This window comes from Solanum stenotomum, chromosome 4, assembly GCF_019186545.1.
Source record: "Solanum stenotomum isolate F172 chromosome 4, ASM1918654v1, whole genome shotgun sequence".
In the NCBI taxonomy this organism is placed as follows: Eukaryota; Viridiplantae; Streptophyta; class Magnoliopsida; order Solanales; family Solanaceae; genus Solanum; species Solanum stenotomum.
Window position 1 is genome coordinate 619,252 of NC_064285.1, and position 19,056 is coordinate 638,307.

Consider the following 19,056-nt stretch of genomic DNA (forward strand, 5'->3'; position numbering starts at 1 on the left):
ATACCATGAAATGGATAATGGTTTACTATTCATAATAAGAAAGATATATGTTGATCGAATTTATGTACAACTTTTATAAAATACTACTCTCCTTCTACGGCAACTTCTTAATATATATGCAATTGTAAGAAGGTGGAGATTGTTGTTTCTTAAAAAGAAGGCAAAAACTTTAAGACATGAAATATTTTACAAACATGATGCCAACATTCAAATTATGTATTGTGACATTAAATAAAACTTTAATAAGTTGAATACTTGATGTATATTATAATAATTGCATATCTAAAGTTGTTAGAGTAATTTGCTTTTGAAATTCAGTTGATAGCAATATATATGATGTACCTTGCCATTAATAATTTAGGTTGAATAGACTCATCATTCATTAATTTGAGCTTTTATTTATTCTTCAAATTCAATATAATTCATTACATATATTATATCATCATATCACATATATTACTATTACTATTACTATTTATTTACTATTTACTATATTACTAAAAGTGGGAACAAAAAAAAGTTTGAAAGTTGAAATATCAAAATACCCCTATAAAGTTTAGTTACTACAATATCACGTATCAATATATTTAAGATTAAATGCCAGATAACCACTTAATATCACATATTATACTAATTAAATTGGTTTGTATTTAAACCCGATTCGAAGTTTTTTTATCTTTTGCATTTTCTTTTTCAGATGGACAAGGAAGCATTTACTTATAAATTATTATAGATAGACAAATACATTTCAAATCTAATATAAAAGTTGTGTGAGATGTTCTATAAGAAAACACATTTTAAAGAAATATTGTATTCTTTTATATCATAAAGTAACATGTATGCATATTTAATATAAAGTAACTATTATAAATAGTATATCAAAACTACTTTGATTTATATTTCAACTCTCTAAATATTAAATCCATTTTGAATGCAAGTGCAAGGTGATTAAAATATAAGATTAATATTTATTATCCTAAGAAACTTATATTTTTGATATACTTTAATATCTATTTTTATAATCTAAACATATCAGATGAAATTGCATAGAATATTTTGATGTATGTAGGTGCAGGTTTTGGTGATGGTGAAAGTGGAGATTTGTAGTAATAAGGAGGTAGTGGAGACTTAGTTGATGAAAGTGGAGATTTATAATAGTAATATGGTGGAAGCGATGGTGACGGGGTAGTGGTAATTTATAATAGTATATCGGTGCAGATTTTCGTAATGGTAGGGGAGGCGACTTAGTTCGTGATGGCAAAGATTTGTAATAGTTTAGTAGGGGATGATGAAGACTTTTAAATGTATGTCGGGGTTGCAGGAGGTGATGACTTGTACACATACTTCGGTAAAGGAAGTGGAGGAGATTTACAATAGTGAAATTGATCTTTCTTATTGATTTGTGCACAAAGTACACAAAGGTATTGCAAGAACACCATACAATAATAATTAATAGGAATGAATAAAAAAAGACAATATCCTCAATACAAACAATAAGTTACGAAGAAACAAACTCTAAGAAGCATCAATCAATACAAACAATAAGTTACGAAGAAACAAACTCTAAGAAGCATCAAAGCCTAGATGCGTTCATGTGAACGCACTAAGAAAACAATGTGCGAGAAGACCAAAAGAGAAGTAGAATCAAATATGTCCATGTCATGAAGAATCAACCCTTCAATTAAAAGATTGAACATCTTATTCCATAAATTAATTGCTTTGTACCATTGATGTTTGAATCTATTCCTCAAGAAGCCATAATTTATTTTGTGTTTCAAACTAAAATCTGAAAAGAAACAACCAAATAGAAGATTAGAGACTTAATTCAAACAAAAGAAGCAAAAAAGGTTGAATATCATATGAAAAATTTACAAATTTAAACAACTACTCACTTGATTGATTGTGGAGAACGACTGCACTCTTAAAACCTCTTAGTAGTGGACTGGTGGTGGTGGTGAAGCGTAAATGTACGCCGGTGGAGGGGGTGATTTCACTGGTGGAGGAGGTGAGCTGTAGTAATAAAGAGGAGAAGGAGACTTTACGGGTGGAGGTGGAGAGTGATAGTAGTAAGGAGGTGGTGGAGAGGGTGACGGTGGAGGAGGCGACTTGTAGTAGTAAGGTGGGGGTGGTGAAGGTGATGGTGGAGGAGGAGACTTGTAGTAGTAGGGTGGTGGGGGTGATGGCGATGGTGGTGGTGGAGACTTGTAATAGTATGGTGGAGGAGGAGATGGTGATGGTGGTGGTGGTGATTTATAATAGTATACAGGTGCAGGTTTTGGTGATGGTGGAGGAGGAGACTTGTAGATGTAGGGTGGTGGAGGAGATGGCGATGGTGGTGGTGGTGATTTGTAGTAGTAGGGTGGTGGAGGAGATGGCGATGGTGGTGGTGGTGACTTGTAGTAGTACGGTGGAGGGGGAGAAGGCGATGGAGGTGGAGGAGACTTGTAGTAGTATGGAGGTGGGGGAGATGGTGATGGTGGTGGAGGAGACTTGTAGTAGTAAGGTGGGGGTGGTGATGGAGATGGTGGAGGAGGGGACTTGTAGTAGTAAGGTGGTGGGGGTGACGGCGATGGGGGTGGTGGAGACTTGTAATAGTATGGTGGAGGAGGAGATGGTGATGGTGGTGGTGGTGATTTATAATAGTATACAGGTGCAGGTTTTGGTGATGGTGGTGGAGGAGACTTGTTGTAATAAGGAGGTGGGGGAGAAGGTGATGGTGGTGGTGGTGACTTATAATAGTACACGGGTGCAGGTTTTGGTGATGGTGGTGGTGGTGATTTGTAATAGTATACAGGTGCAGGTTTTGGCGATGGTGGAGGTGGAGATTTATAATAGTATACCGGTGCAGGTTTTGGTGATAGTGGAGGTGGAGATTTGTAATAGTAATGTGGTGGAGACTTAGTCGGTGGTGGTGGAGATTTGTAATAGTAAGTAGGTGGTGGTGGAGACTTATAAACGTATGTCGGGGTTGGGGGAGGTGGTGACTTGTACACATATTTTGGTGATGGAGGAGGTGGTGACTTATAAACATAAGTCGGTGATGGAGGTGGAGGAGATTTATAATAGTATGGAGCAGGTGTAGGCTTGGGTTTTAGGCATTCTGCATAAGGTGTCTTTGAGCCATAAGCAAATGGTTTTGCATAGAGTACAACTTCATATTTATTCTTTGACTTCACTTTGAGGTTAGCACCCTTAATTCCCCAATGAAGATTTGTAGGAATGCTACACTTTGAATCCTTAGGAGCATTGTGGAGTTTAGCCTTGCAAGCCTTCGCTCCATATTTGCTATATTCAAATCCTTCAATAGTGATGCTAAATTTGCCATTGATCTTAGTGGTACCATAACTCACAATTTCTTTGTCACCGGCCTTGCAAGTCACTTCAACAACAGCACCTAATCCATTTTAAAAGAAACATTGATTATCACAAAAACAATTTATATATGAATTTTGATCAGAGCATAATGAACAAAGCACCAAAAAATTAAATATGTATAGTTAAACAAATTTTTGATGATAAATTAAAAGAAAATAAAAAATATGAGTGTAGTATAAACTATAAAGACTATGGTACCTTTCAGGTGTTTCTTGTCGTGAGACATCTCTGGGTGCTTCCAACTATGGCATCTAAAACAATAGACTTTTCCGACAACTTTGACTACAAATTGATGATGTGGAGGATAGTAATGAGTTGGTGGTGGTGGTGAAGTATAGTAGTATGGTGGGGGAGAAGACTTCTTTGGTGGTGGTGGTGGAGACTTGTTGTAGTATGGAGTTGGAGGTGACTTAACTGGTGGTGGAGGGGAACTATAGTGATATGGTGGAGGAGGTGATTTCTTGGGTGGTGGTGGCGAGGAGTAGTAGTATGGTGGAGGGGGAGACTTCACTGGTGGTGGAGGAGAACTGTAATAGTACGAGGGAGGAGGAGATTTAGCCGGTGGTGGTGGGGACTTGTAATAGTATGGTGGGGGTGGTGATGGGGAAGGTGGAGGAGGAGACTTGTAATAGTATGGTGGTGGTGGTGATGGAGATGGAGGAGGTGGTGACTTGTAGTAATAAGGTGGTGGAGGAGAAGGTGAAGGAGGTGGTGGAGATTTGTAATAGTATGGTGGAGGAGGTGAAGGAGAAGGTGGCGGTGGAGACTTATAATAATATGGTGGAGGTGGTGATGGTGAAGGCGGTGGTGGAGATTTGTAATAGTATGGTGGTGGAGGTGACGGTGAAGGTGGAGGTGGAGACTTGTAGTAATATGGAGGTGGTGGTGAAGGTGATGGTGGTGGAGGAGATTTGTAGTAATATGGTGGAGGTGGAGACGGTGATGGAGGTGGTGGGGACTTATACACATATGGTGGTGGTGGAGATGGTGATGGAGGGGGTGGAGACGTATACACATATGGAGGAGGTGGTGATGGAGAAGGAGGGGGAGGTGACTTATAAACATATGGAGGCGGGGGAGAAGGCGAGGGCGGAGGTGGAGATTTGTACACATAAGGTGGTGGTGGTGATTTGTACTCATACACCGGAGGTGGTGGAGAAGAGTATACATAAGGGTCTGCCGACACTACATTAGCTACAGCCAATATGACCAATACCACTAAGATTTGTGGCAAATATTGACGACCCTTGGCAGGGCCGCCACCATTAAGCCTCATTTCGCTGGAAAATTACACCACCTAGCCTCCCAAGCTAGTTAGAGGAAGAAGAAAGGAGATAGCCTTTAGTTTTTCAGTTGAGAAGTGATGCCTTTTTGGAATTCATTGGCCAATATATTTATAGTTACACACCTTGAAAAATAAAGAGCTACCTAAAGGACCAATTCAATTGCTCTGATTGATAATCAAAATGTAAAATAATTATTAATAGCTCTTAAGAGCTGGATCTACAAGTTTCCATTTTATTTATTGAAGTTCATCTCTGTATCACTTTGAATATTTCCCCATTATCTTTTAATAAGTAGTTTGTTACCTGCTATGAGAACACACAAAAACACATGCCATGAACTGGCTTAAGGGAAAGAAAGTGCTATTTTTTAATATTTCCACTCTCTTGCTATTATGTTTTCAATAGCCAGGGTGTGGGCTGATAAGCATATCTCTGTATCAACCTACAAAACATAAACAACTAAACAAACTAGTGCTCATATTCTGTGATATTGAATTTTTTTGTGTTCAATAATTACAACAACTTTGACTTGTTTAGCCAAATTAATAAATCTATCTTCTCCATCTTTACTTGCCTGTTGATCTGTAGTGGGTAAGGATATATATATATTCTATGTCGTGGACTCGCGCTAGCTGGTAAAAAACAAGAGTAATGTAGTTGGAGTTTATTACTGGTAAATGCTAAGGTGCGTTACTATGGGATTGTTTGAAACTCGTACCAATTATTTACCAAATGCCCTATGCGACATGCTCAACATATTCCAAACCTAAGTGTGATACTTTTGTACTTCTCTGAATCTTCCTATTAGGATCCTTGGTTTCGCCACTGATCACATGCATGGTTAAAATGTTCTACTTATTAGCAAATAGATGAATTTTTTTTTTGAACACTAGTTGGCCGGTGCAAGAACCTTGATAACTTAAAAGCACAAATAGCCTTTTTTATGATGATGGATAAATGGGTATGAAGTATATGTATGTTGATGGTTGATGGCTTCAAATTGTTTGTTGCCTACTAGAAATGATGGTCTAGAAACCTTGAACACCAACATTTTTTTTTACTTCAAATTTGTGAACTCTTCATAACAAGTTTGATATTAGTGAACTTGAAAGATTGAGTAAACTTGCTACATCGATTAACTACATTAATACAATAAAAAGTTGTTATTTGTGATCGTCATAGAATATAAATCCTTTTTGTATTACGCATTTGCATAATCATAAGTGTTGGAATGAGAACCATGAGGTCTCAGAGTTAAATTTCAATGTAGGTGGAAAGATTGGTGATTTTTGGCTTTTGTCCAAACTTTAGTAGATAAAGTTATCCGATATCAGTATTGGTGAGAGCTAGCAAGTATCTCATGTTATTAGTCGAGGTACGTGCAAACTGGCCTAACTTAAGTTCATTAATTTATTCAGTTGACTTTGCATATGTACTGTTACGTTTCTTTGTTGTAATGCAAAGTACTTTGGAAGGATTTCTTTTCTTGTTCTTCGTTTCAATTTTAGTTACTTCTTCCACGTCTTTTATCTTCTTTTATTTCGTTAAACATTTTCTCTTTGATTTGAAGTGGCACATACTAAAATTGAATTTTAACTTCTCTACTCTTTAACTACAAGGTTACCTAATAGATAACTACATGTTGCGTGTTGTATCAAATTAAGTTACCTGCTCCACCCTGTGCAGGTCATGTCAATTCTTTTGGGTTTCAGTGTTGTGATGTACCCTTTGGGGAAAGTATATCACGAGTTAGCTAGCATCCTGACTTGCGTAGAACAAGGGTAAACACTCATCGTTTTTGACATGGACTACTAGTGTATTCAATCCTGTTATAGATCTCTTGCCACATTCAAAAAAATAAAAAAGGAAAATAGTTTTTCTTCCCTTTTGTATTTTCATTTTAAAAATTTTTGGTAAGAAGTACCCCAATGCATATTGTGAAAGCACAGAGGTGTGTTTTACTAATACATATCTTGAACTACTACATTAAAACTATAGAAAAGATCTTAAACTAATTTTAGATATTTTCATTTTCAATTTATTTATATATATTTGGAGAAGACTAATTTAATTTGTTTGTAACATGTTTACAGAGGTAAGAGATAGAGGAAAAGAAGAAGAAAGTGAATATAATAAAATTGATCTTCTTATTGATTTGTGCACAAAGTACATGAAGGTGTTGCAAGAACAACATACAATAATAATTAATAAGAATGAATAAAAAGAGGACAATATATCCTCAATACAAATAATAAGTTACAAAGAAACAAGCTCTAAGAAGCATCAAAGTCTAGATACGTTCATGTGAACGCACTAAGAATACAATGTGCAAGAAGACCAAAAGAGAAGTAGAATCAAATATGTCCATGTCATGAAGAATCAACCCTTCAATTAAAAGATTGAACATCTTATTCCATAAATTAATTGCTTTGTACCATTGACGTTTGAATCTATTCCTCAAGAAGCCATCATTTATTTTGTGTTTCAAACTAAAATCTGAAAAGAAACAACCAAATAGAAGATTAGAGACTTAATTCAAACAAAAGAAGCAAAAAAGATTAATTATCATATGAAAAATTTACAAATTTAAACAAAACTACTCACTTGATTGATTGTGGAGAATGACTGCACTCTTAAAACCTCTTAGTAGTGGACTGGTGGTGGTGGTGAAGCGTAAATGTACGCTGGTGGAGGAGGTGAGCTGTAGTAATACGGAGGAGGAGGAGACTTTACGGGTGGAGGTGGAGAGTGATAGTAGTAAGGAGGTGGTGGAGAAGGTGACGGTGGAGGAGGCGACTTGTAGTAGTAAGGTGGGGGTGGTGAAGGTGACGGTGGAGGAGGAGACTTGTAGTAGTAGGGTGGTGGAGGAGATGGGGATGGTGGTGGTGGTGACTTGTAGTAGTAGGGAGGCGGTGGAGAAGGTGACGGTGGAGGAGGTGACTTGTAGTAGTAGGGTGGAGGTGGAGAAGGTGATGGTGGAGGAGGAGACTTGTAGATGTAGGGTGGTGGAGGAGATGGCGATGGTGGTGGTGGTGATTTGTAGTAGTAGGGTGGTGGAGGAGATGGCGATGGTGGTGGTGGTGACTTGTAGTAGTACGGTGGAGGGGGAGAAGGCGATGGAGGTGGAGGAGACTTGTAGTAGTATGGAGGTGGGGGAGATGGTGATGGTGGTGGAGGAGACTTGTAGTAGTAAGGTGGGGGGGGTGATGGCGATGGTGGTGGTGGAGACTTGTAATAGTATGGTGGAGGAGGAGATGGTGATGGTGATGGTGGTGGAGGAGACTTGTAGTAGTAAGGTGGTGGGGGTGATGGCGATGGTGGTGGTGGAGACTTGTAATAGTATGGTGGAGGAGGAGATGGTGATGGTGGTGGTGGTGATTTATAATAGTATACAGGTGCGGGTTTTGGTGATGGTGGTGGAGGAGACTTGTAGTAGTAAGGAGGTGGGGGAGAAGGTGATGGTGGTGGTGGTGACTTATAATAGTACACGGGTGCAGGTTTTGGTGATGGTGGTGGTGGTGATTTGTAATAGTATACAGGTGCAGGTTTTGGCGATGGTGGAGGTGGAGATTTATAATAGTATGCCGGTGCAGGTTTTGGTGATGGTGGAGGTGGAGATTTGTAATAGTAATGTGGTGGAGACTTAGTTGGTGGTGGTGGAGACTTATAAACGTATGTCGGGGTTGGGGGAGGTGGTGACTTGTACACATATTTTGGTGATGGAGGTGGTGGTGACTTGTAAACATAAGTCGGTGTTGGAGGAGGAGGAGATTTATAATAGTATGGAGCAGGTGTAGGCTTGGGTTTTAGGCATTCTGCATAAGGTGTCTTTGAGCCATAAGCAAATGGTTTTGCATAAAGTACAACTTCATATTTATTCTTTGACTTCACTTTGAGGTTAGCACCCTTAATTCCCCAATGAAGATTTGTAGGAATGCTACACTTTGAATCCTTAGGAGCATTGTGGAGTTTAGCCTTGCAAGCCTTTGCTCCATATTTGCTATATTCAAATCCTTCAATAGTGATGCTAAATTTGCCATTGATCTTAGTGGTACCATAACTCACAATTTCTTTGTCACCGGCCTTGCAAGTCACTTCAACAACAGCACCTAATCCATTATAAAAGAAACATTAATTAACACAAAAACAATTTATATATGAATTTTGATCAGAGCATAATGAGCGAAGCAACAAAAAATAAAATATGTATAGTTAAACAAATTTTTGATGATAAATTAAAAGAAAATAAAAAATATGAGTCTAGTATAAACTACAAAGACTATGGTACCTTTCAAGTGTTTCTTGCCGTGAGACGTCTCTGGGTGCTTCCAATTATGGCATCTAAAACAATAGACTTTTCCGACAACTTTGACTACAAATTGATGATGTGGAGGATAGTAATGAGTTGGTGGTGGTGGTGAAGTATAGTAGTATGGTGGGGGAGAAGACTTCTTTGGTGGTGGTGGTGGAGACTTGTAGTAGTATGGAGTTGGAGGTGACTTAACTGGTGGTGGTGGGGAACTGTAGTGATATGGTGGAGGAGGTGATATTTTTGGTGGTGGTGGTGAGGAGTAGTAGTATGGAGGAGGTGGTGACTTAACAGGTGGTGGAGGAGAAGTGTAGTGATATGGTGGAGGAGGTGATTTCTTTGGTGGTGGTGGTGAGGAGTAGTAGTATGGTGGAGGGGGAGACATCACTGGTGGTGGAGGAGAACCGTAATAGTACGGGGGAGGAGGTGATTTGACCGGTGGTGGTGGGGACTTGTAATAGTACGGTGGGGGTGGTGATGGGGAAGGTGGAGGAGGAGACTTGTAATAGTATGGTGGTGGTGGTGAAGGTGATGGAGGAGGTGGCGACTTGTAGTAATAAGGTGGTGGAGGAGAAGGTGAAGGTGGTGGTGGAGATTTGTAGTAGTATGGTGGAGGAGGTGAAGGGGAAGGTGGCGGTGGAGACTTATAATAATATGGTGGAGGTGGTGATGGTGAAGGTGGAGGTGGAGACTTGTAGTAATATGGAGGTGGTGGTGAAGGTGATGGAGGAGGAGGAGATTTGTAGTAATATGGTGGAGGTGGTGATGGTGATGGAGGTGGTGGAGACTTATACACATAGGGTGGTGGTGGAGACGGTGAGGGAGGTGGTGGGGACTTATACACATATGGTGGTGGTGGAGATGGTGAAGGAGGGGGTGGAGATGTATACACATATGGAGGAGGTGGTGATGGTGAAGGAGGAGGAGGTGACTTATAAACATATGGAGGCGGGGTAGAAGGCGAGGGAGGAGGTGGAGATTTGTACTCATACACTGGAGGTGGTGGAGAAGAGTATACATAAGGGTCTGCTGACACTACATTAGCAACAGCCAATATGGCCAATGCCACTAAGATTTGTGGCAAATATTGACGACCCTTGGCAGAGCCGCCATTGTTTAGTCTCATTTCGCTGGAAAATTACACCACCTAGCCTCCCAAATGTGGTTAGCTAGTTAGGAGAAGAAGAAAGAAGACAACTTTTAGTTTTTGAGTTGAGAAGTGATGCCTTTTGTGGACTCATTGGCCTATGTATTTATAATAAAATTTCTTGATAAAATATTTGTTAGTAAAGAGCAGTCTAAAAGGACTAATTCAATTGCTCTGATTGATAATCAAAGTGCAAAATAATTATTAATAGCTCTTAACAGCTGGATCTACAAGTTCTGATTTGATTAATTATATTCCATCTCTGTATCAGTTTGAATATTTCCCCATTATCTTTTAACAAGTAGTTTGTTACCTGCTATGAGAACACACAAAAACACATGCCATGAACTGGCTTAAGGGAAAGAAAGTGCTATTTTTAATATTTCCACTCTCTTGCTATTATGTTTTCAATAGCCAGGGTGTGGGCTGATAAGCATATTTCTGTATCAACCTACAAAACTTAAAAGATTCATAATTTCAAAATACAAACAAACTAGTGCTCATATTCAATAATTACAACAACTTTGACTTGTTTAGCCAAATTAATTAATCTATCTTCCCCTGCTTTACTTGCCTGTTGATCTGTAGTGGGTAAGGATATATATATATTCTATGTCGTGGACTCGCGCTAGCTGGTAAAAAACAAGACTAATGTTGTTGGAGTTTATTACTGGTAAATGCTAAGGTGCGTTACTACGGGATTGTCTGAAACTCGTACCAATTATTTACCAAATGCCCTATGCGACATGCTCAACATATTCCAAACCTAAGTGTGATACTTTTGTACTTCTCTGAATTCCCCTATTAGGATCCTTGGTTCCGCCACTGATCACATGCATGGTTAAAATGTTCAACATATTAGTGAATAGATGAATTATTTTCTTTTGGAACACTAGTTGGCCGGTGCAAGAACCTTGATAACTTAAAAGCACAAATAGCCTTTTTTATGATGATGGATAAATTATATGTATGTTGATTGTTGATGGCTTAAGATTATTTGTTGCCTACTAGATATGGTGGTCTAGAAACTTTGAACACCAACAGTTTCTTTGACATCAAATTGTTTCGACAAGTCTGAGTGTATTTTATGTATATACATTGTTAATACACATAACTTAAGCTTGAAAAAAAATAAAGAAGACCGAAAACACGGATTTGTACTTCCTGAATTAGTAGTAGTGCATGCCAAGTCTTAGCAAACGATTTTCTTTATAATCTTTTTGTATTACTCATTTGCATAATCACAAGTGTTGGAATGAGAATCATGAGATTTCAAGGTTAAATTTCAATGTAGGTAGAAGTATTGGTGATTTTTGGCTTTTGTCCAAGCTTTGGTAGATAAGAGTTATCCGATATTAGTATTGGTGGGAGGTAACAAGTATCTCATGTAATTAGTCAAGGTACGTGCAAACTGGCCTGACTTAAGTTCAATAAAAGGATTTCTTTTCTTGTTCTTCGTTTCAATTTTAGTTACTTCTTCCATGTCTTTTATCTTCTTTATTTCGTTAATCAGTTATTAATTCTGATCTACTCAAGACAAAATATTGGAGGTGGATTGTTTAACTTTTCAGACATACAATAATATTTTACACATTATAAAAATATAAGAAGTATTGAAAATTTTGACCTTTGTAACATCAATGTAAAAGATTTCAGTTAAACATTTTCTCTCTTTAATTTGAGAAGGCGAATACTAAAATTGAATTTTAACTTCTCTACTCTGTAACTACCAGGTTATCTAATAGATAACTACATGTTGTGTGTTGTATCAAATTAAGCTACCTGCTCCACCTTGTGTAGGTCTTGTCAATTCCTTTGGGTTTCAGTCTTGTGATGTACTCTTTGGGGGAGTATATCACGAGTTAGCTGGCCTCCTGACTTGTGTAGATCAAGGGTAAACAATCATCGTTTTTGACATGGACTACTAGTGTATTCAATCCTGTTATAGATCTCTAGCCACATTCAAAAAAAAGAAAAGAAAAATAGTTCTTCTTCCCTTTTGTATTTTCATTTTAAATTTTTTTGGTAAGAAGTACCCCAGTGCATATTGTGAAAGCACAGAGGTGTGTTTTACTTATACATATCTTGCACTACTTCTACATTAAAACTAGGAAAAATGCACAGTACCCCAGCCTATGCCCAAAATCCCCAAGACACACCTAACCTTTACTAAGGTCCTATTACCCCCGAACTTATTTTTTAATTAATTTTCTACCCCTTTTCGGCCTACGTGGCACTATCCTTGAAAAAATTGTCAACACGCGCTGGAGCCACAAGATAGTGCCACATAGGCCGAAAAGAGATAAAAAATTATATATAAAATAATTTCGGGGTAATAGGACCTTAGTAAAGGTTAGGTGTGTCTCAGAGATTTTGGGCATAGGCTGGGGGTTAGTTATGCATTTTCCCTTAAAAGTATAGTAAAGATCTTAAACTAATTGTAGATATTTTCATTTTCAATTTATTTATATATATTTGGAGAAGATTAATTTAATTTGTTTGCAACATGTTTACAGAGGTAAAAGATAGAGGACAAGAAGAAGAAAGTGAATATAATAAAATTGATCTTCTTATTGATTTGTGCACAAAGTACATGAAGGTGTTACAAGAACAACATACAATAATAATTAATAAGAATGAATAAAAAGAGGACAATATCCTCAATACAAATAATAAGTTACAAAGAAACAAGCTCTAAGAAGCATCAAAGCCTAGATACGTTCATGTGAACGCACTAAGAAAACAATGTGCAAGAAGACCAAAAGAGAAGTAGAATCAAATATGTCCATGTCATGAAGAATCAACCCTTCAGTTAAAAGATTGATCATCTTATTCCATATATTAATTGCTTTGTACCATTGACGTTTGAATCTATTCCTCAAGAAGCCATCATTTATTTTGTGTTTCAAACTAAAATCTGAAAAGAAACAACCAAATAGAAGATTAGAGACTTAATTCAAACAAAAGAAGCAAAAAAGATTAATTATCATATGAAAAATTTACAAATTTAAACAACTACTCACTTGATTGATTGTGGTGAATGACTACACTCTTAAAACCTCTTAGTAGTGAACTGGTGGTGGTGGTGAAGCGTAAATGTATACCGGTGGAGGGGGTGATTTCACTGGTGGAGGAGGTGAGTTGTAGTAATAAGGAGGAGGAGGAGACTTTACGGGTGGAGGTGGAGAGTGATAGTAGTAAGGAGGTGGTGGAGAAGGTGACGGTGGAGGAGGCGACTTGTAGTAGTAAGGTGGGGGTGGTGAAGGTGACGGTGGAGGAGGAGACTTGTAGTAGTAGGGTGGTGGAGGAGATGGGGATGGAGGGGGTGGTGAAGGTGACGGCGGAGGAGGAGACTTGTAGTAGTAGGGTGGTGGAGGAGATGGGGATGGTGGTGGTGGTGACTTGTAGTAGTAGGGAGGTGGTGGAGAAGGTGACGGTGGAGGAGGTGACTTGTAGTAGTAGGGTGGAGGTGGTGAAGGTGATGGTGGAGGAGGAGACTTGTAGATGTATGGTGGTGGAGGAGATGGTGATGGTGGTGGTGGTGATTTGTAGTAGTAGGGTGGTGGAGGAGATGGAGATGGTGGTGGTGGTGACTTGTAGTAGTATGGTGGAGGGGGAGAAGGCGATGGAGGTGGAGGAGACTTATAGTAGTATGGAGGTGGGGGAGATGGTGATGGTGGTGGAGGAGACTTGTAGTAGTAAGGTGGGGGTGGTGATGGAGATGGTGGAGGAGGGGACTTGTAGTAGTAAGGTGGTGGGGGTGATGGCGATGGTGGTGGTGGTGATTTATAATAGTATATAGGTGCGGGTTTTGGTGATGGTGGTGGAGGAGACTTGTAGTAGTAAGGAGGTGGAGGAGAAGGTGATGGTGGTGGTGGTGACTTATAATAGTACACTGGTGCAGGTTTTGGTGATGGTGGTGGTGGTGATTTGTAATAGTATACAGGTGCAGGTTTTGGCGATGGTGGAGGTGGAGATTTATAATAGTATACCGGTGCAGGTTTTGGTGATGGTGGAGGTGGAGATTTGTAATAGTAATGTGGTGGAGACTTAGTTGGTGGTGGTGGAGATTTGTAATAGTAAGCAGGTGGTGGTGGAGACTTATAAACGTATGTCGGGGTTGGGGGAGGTGGTGACTTGTACACATATTTTGGTGATGGAGGTGGTGGTGACTTGTAAACATAAGTCGGTGTTGGAGGTGGAGGAGATTTATAATAGTATGGAGCAGGTGTAGGCTTGGGTTTTAGGCATTCTGCATAAGGTGTCTTTGAGCCATAAGCAAATGGTTTTGCATAAAGTACAACTTCATATTTATTCTTTGACTTCACTTTGAGGTTAGCACCCTTAATTCCCCAATGAAGGTTTGTAGGAATGCTACACTTTGAATCCTTAGGAGCATTGTGGAGTTTAGCCTTGCAAGCCTTTGCTCCATATTTGCTATATTCAAATCCTTCAACTGTGATGCTAAATTTGCCATTGATCTTAGTGGTACCATAACTCACAATTTCTTTGTCACCGGCCTTGCAAGTCACTTCAACAACAGCACCTAATCCATGTAAAAAGAAACATTAATATACACAAACAATTTATATATGAATTCTGATCAGAGCATAATGAACAAAGCAACAAAAAATAAAATATGTATAGTTAAACAATTTTTTGATGATACATTAAAAGAAAATAAAAAAATATGTGTGTAGTATAAACTATAAAGACTATGGTACCTTTCAGGTGTTTCTTGTCGTGAGACATCTCTGGGTGCTTCCAATTATGGCATCTAAAACACTAGACTTTTCCAACAACTTTGACTACAAATTGATGATGTGGAGGATAGTAATGAGTTGGTGGTGGTGGTGAAGTATAGTAGTATGGTGGGGGAGAAGACTTCTTTGGTGGTGGTGGTGGTGACTTGTAGTAGTATGGAGTTGGAGGTGACTTAACTGGTGGTGGAGGAGAACTGTAGTGATATGGTGGAGGAGGTGATTTCTTTGGTGGTGGTGGTGAGGAGTAGTAGTATGGTGGAGGGGGAGACTTCACTGGTGGTGGAGGAGAACTGTAGTAGTACGGGGGAGGAGGTGATTTAGCCGGTGGTGGTGGGGACTTGTAATAGTACGTTGGGGGTGGTGATGGGGAAGGTGGAGGAGGAGACTTGTAATAGTATGGTGGTGGTGGTGAAGGTGATGGAGGAGGTGGCGACTTGTAGTAATAAGGTGGTGGAGGAGAAGGTGAAGGAGGTGGTGGAGATTTGTAATAATATGGTGGAGGAGGTGAAGGAGAAGGTGGCGGTGGAGACTTATAATAATATGGTGGAGGTGGTGATGGTGTAGGCGGTGGTGGAGATTTGTAGTAGTATGGTGGTGGAGGTGATGGTGAAGGTGGAGGTGGAGACTTGTAGTAATATGGAGGTGGTGGTGAAGGTGATGGTGGTGGAGGAGATTTGTAGTAATATGGTGGAGGTGGAGATGGTGAAGGAGGTGGGGGAGACTTATACACATAGGGTGGTGGTGGAGACGGTGAGGGAGGTGGTGGGGACTTATACACATATGGTGGTGGTGGTGATGGAGAAGGAGGAGGAGGTGACTTATAAACATATGGAGGTGGGGGAGAAGGTGAGGGAGGAGGTGGAGATTTGTACACATATGGTGGTGGTGGTGGAGACGGAGAAGGAGGTGGTGGTGATTTGTACTCATACACTGGAGGTGGTGGAGAAGAGTATACATAAGGGTCTGCCGACACTACATTAGCAACGCCAATATGGCCAATGCCACTAAGATTTGTGGCAAATATTGACGACCCTTGGCAGGGCCGCCATTGTTAAGCCTCATATCGCCGGAAAATTACACCACCTAGCCTCCCAAATGTGGTTAGCTAGTTAGAGGAAGAAGAAAGAAGACAACTTTTAGTTTTTGAGTTGAGAAGTGATGCCTTTTGTGGACTCATTGGCCTATGTATTTATACTAAAATTTCTTGATAAAATAGTTGTTAGTAAAGAGCTGTCTAAAAGGACTAATTCAATTGCTCTGATTGATAATCAAAGTGTAAAAAAACATTAACAGCTGGATCTACAAGTTCTTTCATCTTATTTATTAAAGTCATCTTTGTATCACTTTGAATATTTCCATATTATCTTTATAACAAAGTAGTTTGTTACCTGCTACATAGAAAATGAGAAACAACATAGGAATGTGCAAAGAGATTGATTGATAATTTTTAATATTTCCACTCTCTTGACATATTTTTTTGTTTGGTTAACCTTTACATGTTGCCACATGGAAGCATCTTATAAACAGTGAGATTAAACAATTATTTGGTCTCTTTGTCGGTTTCCTTGTTATTCTATTTTTTTAGCAGCCCTAATTGTTGTGTGGTTGACTTTGAAAACGATTCGGAATTTGAGTTTTATAGGTCCGAAATGCTGTTCATTTTATCGACCATTTGAGTTATTGAGTTGTTAATATTTGTACATATATATACAACATAATATATACTCGGAATTCGGATAGTGAGTACAAAACAGACGATTTTAAAGCGGACTCTTCATTAGATAAAGAAGAGATCTTCAAGATTTCATAATTTCCTGTCGAATTTATTCAAATTCCAAGAAGTCTTTACTTGTTTATTTAATTTAATTAACAAAAAACCTCTTCTTTTTTTTGTTTTTCATCCGGTGTCCAGTACTCACATTAGACTAAATCTGGAGTCACGTCGGGAAGTCCCATATTAGGTGTAAATCACTCCCTAACAAAGACAATTTCGTATCCAAGAAGACTTGAACTTAGCGCCCCTAATAGCTTATATGTTACATCCACCCCTAATTTTGGATTTCCAAAAAGTTTTTATTTTTTTAATTTATTCTGACAATGTTTATTTTTTTTATACTGTCAAATTATTTAAGATTAAAATACAGCTTGTAGAAGGCGGCTATTAGTTAATATATCTTAAACGCCAGTTAATCCAATGTCAGAAGCACCTTCTAATTAGTAGATTCTACTCTTAAATAAGAGAATAATTGTTTGTGAGATTAGATGAGTTTTAAAAAAATCTATTTTGGTGGATGGCTTAATTGAACTTGCTCCATCGTAAAATTATATTGTACAAGGTTAAAATAATATCGAAACCCCTTTGACTTCTTTTCTCTTTTGCAATGCAATATGTGATGTATGATGCCTAAGCAAGACGTGTCCTCGACCTAATGGATTTGGATGCTACTTGCTTTTAGTGACTTGATGGTTCACAATTTTTGCGATTCATGCCCTAATATCGCATATGGCTATGTTCTTCATTCGTGTGTGAGCCGAGATATGTTATAGGTGTGACAATTTTACATTTTCAGGTGACAACTTACACTATCAACTTAACAAGGATAGGTCGGATTAGGAACGAATCTTTACTGGTGAAATCTAGATCACTATTTTTGAAATATCAAGAAATTCCTTTGCATGCATCGTTTAGTGTGCAAGATAGCTATTTTTGTCACTATTTTGGGGCATTAAGGGGTCACAAATTAGGAAATCACAATTTTCTAAATTTTTTGTATGTGTTCCATTAATTTTTGGGAATATTACTAATTGGTTTTGTTTGACCCAAACATTTTAAGTACCATCCGTAATGACCTATCGAACCATATTTGTTGCCTCTAGAGGATGCTCACCACTTTTGTAATCCTTTAGAGGTCACGAAAATGGTTTCTAAAATTTTTTTAATTTTCCCGGTGTGTTAGTCGATAATTTTTTGAAAATATGACGCCACTTTTTTAGTTTCTAGGGGTCACTCAACAAGAATTATGTGATTTTCATAGTTTTTGGTGAGTTTTAGCCCATGAGTTTTTTGGTAATATGGATTACAAAAACTTTTTTGTCAAATCCTTTATAGAATCATCCATAATGACCCAGGGAACAATTCCCATGATCCATGATACTTATTTTAGCATTTAGGAGTCACTCAACAAGAATTAAGCGATTTTACAATTTTTTGTATGTGTTAGTTCATGAATTTGTGTTGATACAAATTTCAAGAACTTTTTTGTCAAAATCTTCACAAAACCATCCATAATTACTTGGGTAACAATTCCAATAGCCTTACCATGATCCACAATATTTTTTTAGTATTTAGAGGCTGCTCAACAAGAATTAGATGAATTTCTCAGTTTTTTGTGTGCGTTAGCTCATGCATCTTTTGGTGATATTGACCAATTTACATAAATAAGATGATTTTCTCAGTTTTTTGTGAGACTGTATGTACTGCTCCCCCAACTTCCCACGAAGGTTCCAAAAAGGTTTCGCAAAGAAATCATTCAGAAGCCATATCACCAAAATATTCATGGGCTACACAAAAAACTCAGAAAATTGTCTAATTCCTATAAATTGCCCCCGAAGTGCCCAAAATGGACTCCGAAAATGGTGAGACTGTACATATTGCTCTCCCAACTCCCTACTGAGGGTTCCATAAAGGTTTCATAAAGAAATTGTCTGGAAGCCGTATCACCAAAATTTTCATTGACTAACACGCACGAAAAGTTGAAAAAGTTGCCTAATTCATGTAAACTGCCCCCTAAATATCCAAAATGGACTCTACAATGGTGATATTGTACGTAATTCTACCCCATATCCCTACGGAGGGTTGCGTAATGGTTTCACAAAGAAAATAGTCTGGGGGGCATTTTGACAAGATATTAATGGGCTAACAATCATAAAAAATTGAGAAAATCTCTCAATTTCTGTAAATTTCCCCCAAAATGTCCAAAATAGACTGTGAAAATGGCTAGACTATACATATTGATCCTCCAACTCCCTACAGAGGGTTCCATAAAGGTTTCACAATGAAATCATGTGGAAGCCATATCACCAAAATATTCACGGGCTAACATACACATAAACTAAGAAAATCGCCTCATTCGTGTAAATTGGCCCTAAATGCCCAAAATGGACTCTGAAAATGAT

General features: G+C 38.5%; 3 protein-coding genes across 5 annotated transcripts; all 3 read right to left on the reverse strand.

The window, feature by feature from the left end:
- Positions 1-1,535: 1,535 nt before the first annotated feature.
- Positions 1,536-15,931, reverse strand: LOC125862783 (uncharacterized; the record flags this gene model as incomplete). The annotated part of the gene is made up of 7 exons (XM_049542908.1): positions 1,536-1,786; positions 1,893-2,005; positions 7,358-8,770; positions 8,950-10,066; positions 13,222-14,663; positions 14,842-14,878; positions 14,921-15,931. Coding segments are annotated over 6 exons (5,094 nt in total), but the record flags the coding sequence as incomplete, so codon positions are not given.
- LOC125861862 (extensin-2-like) lies at positions 2,010-4,651 on the reverse strand (the record flags this gene model as incomplete). Its single annotated transcript, XM_049541766.1, has 2 exons — positions 3,574-4,651; positions 2,010-3,394 (listed from the first exon to the last, which is right to left on the reverse strand). Coding segments are annotated over exons 1-2 (2,463 nt in total), but the record flags the coding sequence as incomplete, so codon positions are not given.
- On the reverse strand, positions 6,887-15,042 carry LOC125862190 (extensin-like). 3 transcript variants are annotated; one of them, XM_049542200.1, is made up of 4 exons: positions 14,842-15,042; positions 13,177-14,663; positions 7,266-7,301; positions 6,888-7,157 (listed from the first exon to the last, which is right to left on the reverse strand). In XM_049542200.1, the coding sequence occupies exons 1-2, from the start codon at positions 14,867-14,869 to the stop codon at positions 13,180-13,182; spliced, it is 1,512 nt and encodes a 503-aa protein (XP_049398157.1). In that variant the 5' UTR covers positions 14,870-15,042; the 3' UTR covers positions 6,888-7,157; positions 7,266-7,301; positions 13,177-13,179. The 3 variants fall into 3 exon arrangements, with proteins under 3 accessions (XP_049398158.1, XP_049398157.1, XP_049398159.1); XM_049542201.1 differs by lacking the exon at positions 7,266-7,301 and having other exon boundaries at positions 6,887-7,157; positions 13,141-14,663; XM_049542202.1 differs by lacking the exons at positions 6,888-7,157; positions 7,266-7,301 and adding an exon at positions 12,671-13,034 and having other exon boundaries at positions 13,141-14,663.
- Positions 15,932-19,056: the final 3,125 nt, after the last annotated feature.